The sequence below is a fragment of the Dendrobium catenatum genome, unplaced genomic scaffold, assembly GCF_001605985.2.
Source record: "Dendrobium catenatum unplaced genomic scaffold, ASM160598v2 fragScaff_scaffold_264, whole genome shotgun sequence".
Taxonomy (NCBI): Eukaryota; Viridiplantae; Streptophyta; class Magnoliopsida; order Asparagales; family Orchidaceae; genus Dendrobium; species Dendrobium catenatum.
In genome coordinates, this window is record NW_021318726.1 from 942,656 (window position 1) to 947,888 (window position 5,233).

General features: G+C 38.4%; 1 protein-coding gene across 4 annotated transcripts in view; it reads right to left on the reverse strand.

Annotated features, from left to right (window-relative positions):
* Window positions 1-1,307: 1,307 nt before the first annotated feature.
* Window positions 1,308-5,233, reverse strand: part of LOC110115619 — an 18,675-nt gene continuing 14,749 nt past the window's right edge. For all 4 annotated transcript variants that reach the window (XM_020848895.2, XM_020848894.2, XM_020848896.2 and 1 more), the window contains exons 8-12: window positions 2,584-3,864; window positions 2,398-2,499; window positions 1,915-2,055; window positions 1,708-1,833; window positions 1,308-1,628 (exon numbers count right to left, since the gene is read on the reverse strand). In XM_020848895.2, coding sequence (XP_020704554.1) covers window positions 1,560-1,628; window positions 1,708-1,833; window positions 1,915-2,055; window positions 2,398-2,499; window positions 2,584-3,864 — 1,719 coding nt within the window. In that variant the 3' untranslated portion in view covers window positions 1,308-1,559. The remainder of the gene's footprint in view (window positions 1,629-1,707; window positions 1,834-1,914; window positions 2,056-2,397; window positions 2,500-2,583; window positions 3,865-5,233) is intronic.

Below are 5,233 nucleotides of genomic sequence, written 5' to 3' on the forward strand. Positions count from 1 at the left end.
AATTCAAAAAGAAAGAGCTTTAAATGTCTTTCTTTTTTATTTATAATTAAATTTGATTCGAACACGATCCTCTGTCGACAAGTAGAAAGAATTGACAAGGTTCAATCAACCAAAATATAACAACCCATTAAAACTCCGTTGATAGTCGTGTTGATAGAAAATCTCAACATGATGAGATCACAAACAATTATAATGTCTCTCAAATGCCCATAAAAATTTAAAAAACTAAAATAATCACCTAAGACCAAGATATTTAAAATTAAAATTAATTATCAAATTCTTAAAACAAAAATATTCATCCACCTTCTGCAACAATTTGTCGAGATGTACAAATCTGAAAATTACTTTAGCTCACAAAGAGTTAATGTCTAGTCAAGAATATTAATATGATTCATTCTCAATATATCCTTATCAGTAAGGATGTGGCATCGATCCTTTAACTGGTGGTTCCGCCACCAAATAGCACCACACCGATTGTTTTGCCGCCAAATGCACAACATGTAAACAATTATGACCATGACCCTTTGGCCGGGTGGTTTTGTCACCAAATGACACTATTAAATTATGGTCATTGCCAGAGCACATATGTTCCCCGATGGCATCAAATCATTGAATAATGAATCAACAAAATATAATCGATAAGACACAAAACCCTCTATTAGTTAAAGTGAATTCAAGCGTATCCTCTTAGACAAATATCTACCTCATGTTTATAAGTACCCTTGGATGAAGCAACATATGACTGCCGAAAAGATTCCTCCTGTCAAGTTGGGTTGACTCATCCTCTGACTAAGTAAACCAGGGACCACAATGGCCCGAAACGACGAAATCATGTGATCTTGATCGGGCTCATCATCACTCCCACCACCATCCACTTTAAGTATAAAATGGTGAATTTTTTAATTTTAAATATTAAATTCTCACCCCTAAATCATGATGCTACTATATGCCAAATACCACATTTATTTTGACGACTAGCCTTAATCGAAAGTTCTTTCATTATCAGGAGGGATAATTAACTATAGAGGCTTGCGCCTATAGGAAACAAGAACTCATCATAAAGTCCTCGCAAAATGAGGACGAAATATTTGGATAGTGTCTTAGTTAAAATTAGTCTGCCTTTTTAAAATTTGCCTTAGAACATACTCGTTAAAAATCTCTTCAACGACCCGAAGAACAAAAAAAAGGTATCTGTGCAGAGACCAAGGTGCGAATTTTCAGAGCCCACATCAGGCCTTGCAGCTGCCCCAGTCTGAATCATCTATGTAGCAACAAAAGCTACGTATCTGCTACAGATCATTCTCATATGAATTGAATATTTCACATGATAATTTAGATATTATATCACACGATAATTTAGATATTACAACACATGATCCATCCATACAAATGAAGGTGTTAAAAACTACACCTACATACAAACGACCATTTTTACACAATTCATACATTCTTGGCCAAATAATTATTACTAGTTTGGCTTATAATCCGAACACAAACTCTATTAACATAGAGTTACAAATAAAGCTAGGATTTAGTGGTGTTTTAACACCAATATGCAATTAAAAGTTGAGCTGCAGCAACTGCATCAACGGCCATACTATATCCATGCGCTGGAAGCCTTTAGGAATCTGTTTATTATTACTCGAATACCAAATGTTATATCTCACCAAGACAACAAAAAATATAATTATCCAATATTTTACTAACCTCGATGATGAAATGCGCCCAGAGTTGCTCTAACCGGCTTTCCAAAATGCCCCTCAGTATGGTCAGTCCAAGACGTTTAATTGCCTGCGCTATATCTAGGAAGAGCCCATGGTTCCTACATTGCATCTATGAATCCATTTGCAGGTTTGTCAATATATAAATAAAAGAGGCATATATCCAATTTAATAAATCTGTAAACATTATTACCTCTACAAGCATTTGATCTGGCTGGTCAAGATTCTCAACAACCAGAGGAAATGGCTTCCATGTAGTTCCCACCTTACATGCCCAACTTGCCCCATTTTCGGTCACCTGGGTCCCATGGAAGTTCAAATCCTTCTCTCCAACCTGCATAATTTTTAAATGTGTATCAACCTAACGATATGGACAAATACATCAAACTGTAATTCCAGCAATCAGCAAAAGAATTTCAGTTCAACTAGACGAAGATGTTAACCTAAAAATGTCATTTTCAATTTACATGGCACATTCGGATCAAAAACATTAGCTGACAAGTTCAAAAACTTGATTACAAAATAAAGTAACTCTTATGATGCTTTGCTGCAATTCCTACAAATATCTTTCTTGCAAAGAGTAAAATAAGTATTTCAGTAGTTGATAATCCAAAAACAATGGTTGACTATAATATTATCATATTTAAAAACAATCTGCACAAAGATAAGGCAGTACCTTTGACCTTGTAGATTGGCTCAGCTTATCAGCATGGGTAGGAACACTTTGAAGGAAAATCATGTGCTTTACTGTCTGCTCCAGAAGCGCATCAATGCTGCACTGTATTACACAAACCATGCCTTTAGAACATGCGGGAGGTCGGTAACAAAAAGTTAAAATTTTCTTTTTATTACTCATAATCACCTTTGATGCATTAGGGATCAACTCCCTGAGCTCTCTAATGCGATCTTGAATCAACTGCCTGTCCCGGGGCCTTGGTCTGTGAGGGTCTCTATTTTTCACTTGTCTGTTGCTACCATGTGATTCATCTAAGCAACTTCTCCAAGATCCGCATACAATGTTCTCATGATCTTCATTTTTTAGTGCCATATGAACAGAGCTCCTTTCCGGACAAGTAGTGCAATAGCTTGTACCTTCAGAGTCTGGAATTAATGAGGGCATTTTATGACCAACCAAACCAGAATCTTCAGAATTAGACACATCTTCAGTTTTGCATTGTGTTAAACAAGACTCGCTGCATCTTCCAGATGAACTACAGCGAGATTTACAGCATTCACATGAATCCAATTCCTTGTCGTCTGAAACACTAGCTAGCTCAACCATTGAGATCTGTGCTAAATATTCTGTTCTGTTTTCATCCACGACACAAGGTTCTTCAACCGAGTATACAATTATTTCAGGCACTTCTGCTTTAAAACTAGTAATTAGTTCGCTCCCTACCCCCTCTATTGATAGCATTTCCACCCATGCACTGTTGTTCCAACCCATTAAGCAATTTTGCCCCATTACTTTGTGAAGCCCAGATTCAACAGAAAAGTCTAGATTTCTGCTCTCTGTTGTGGAATTGGTAACTACATCAAACTCATGCGCAAATTTAAGATTGACCTTGTCAAAATCACAAAAATCATCGCACTGCTGAACTTTCATGTAAGCATCAAACATTGTAGGACTTTTCAAAGTCAACCCCTGCCTAATGACTGGAATCGTTTTAACTTCCTCATGATGAGTAGGCAACCGATCACTTTCCATTGTCCGTCCAGAAAGGGTTGATGTATTAAGGATAACCTGCTCCTCTGAATGATCTTGAAAAAGCTCAATGTACATAGCATTCCCACTTATTTCATCTAAACGATCAATACCAAGTCCATGAGCCTGATGAAAACCAACTTGAGTAAATGGATCATAGGATTGAACCATGGGATGAGGTAAACGGACAGATGCCACTTCATCAAAGCAAAGGGTTGCCAAATCAGGCGCCAGAAATGGTTGGGCTTGTATTAGATCAGTCAAGTTAGTGTTTATTTCCAAGCAAGTGGAATATTTCTCTAGAAGAGGTCGGTTCAATGCCATGTAAGATTCGATTTGCCCCATTCTCAGATCAAATGTAGAATTTGAATCTAAAGCGTTCTGATAGGCACAAAAAAATTCCTTGAGTTGAGCCACCATAGTCAAATCTTCGGATAGCTGACGGACACGAAGAATAAACAAAAAAGAAACCGTTAGCATGACACATGAGGCAAAAAACCCGCTGCACTACAGAAAAAGATAATTATCCATGTTAATATCTACAAGAAACAGAAAAGATGGATAGCCTGACAGAATGAATCTGAAGTTGAGTTCTGCAGGTAACATGACGTAAAGAAAACTCGGAAAAACATACCATGCCGCTCATAATATCCGTTGGCTATAATTTATGGATAGCCAAGCAATGTATCATATTTCCCAACGTGCAATTTACTACCTCCAAATCGAGCTAAGACATAGGTAGGTTTAGAGTCATTTATAAAGCTCCCTCCAAAAATAATTTATTAACTTTACAGCACGATCCAAAGTCAGGCAACAAGGAATGTCATGTAGGCACACAATCTTCTTGAGGAATAGTTTGGTTAAATTCAGTCAAATGTTTTCTTCGAAGCTAAAAAATGGACCGCCTTCAAGAAAAATTCAATGACTACCACGATCAAATCCAAATTTCATTTTGTTCATGAAGTGCACCACATAAAACCAATACTAAGATCATCCTATATTGAATTGGGTATGGGAAGAGGCGAGTATAGCCTTCAATTCTGATCGACCCCTTTAAACTGTTGGCAAACAATGCATTTTTCTATAAATTGATCGTCACCCCTTCGTAATTTTGGCTAGAATAACCTAGATTTCACTAGTTGTATGGTCTTGATATGAGTCGTGAAACCACTACTATGGCATTATTTAATTATCTGTCGTCAGAGAAGTATTTGGAATGCACAATTGGTTCCCCTTTAAGAGACACCCTTGTTGAATGAAAAAAACATCCCAACAAATAATAGTGAGTGCAGTTAGCTCATAGCAAAGTAAAGTTCATGTTAGAGTTTCCATCCCGATGATCGTTCTCTATGTTGACCTATGTGAAAAAGAACAAAAATGGAAATCAGATTAACCTCGTATCCGTCGAATCCAGCAAATCCCGCGCGTCTCAGTCCACAAATCCCGCAAGAAATCCTGTCGATTCGGCGCTGTTTGAGTCGCATCCCGCGATTTGAGCGTAGAACCGGCCTCGATCGCTGCTCTTCGACACCTTTAAAAGCCGACTGAACGAAGCCATCGTGATTCCATTCGCTACCTTGTTGTCCCGTCGCTCTCCGCTCTCTGCTTCCTCTCTCGACTCCAAGCCACGGCTGCTTCTCCGAATTCCACTCCAGCAAACCGACACCTCCTCCGACCTCACCCAGGCGAACTCGCCTCCTCCCGTCGAGCCCGATCCCGACACCGAGAGAGAGAGAGAGAGAGAGAGAGAGAGAGAGAGGAAGTGAGTGAGAAAACCTACCTTCCTTCTTCCTCCCATAGCCGAACC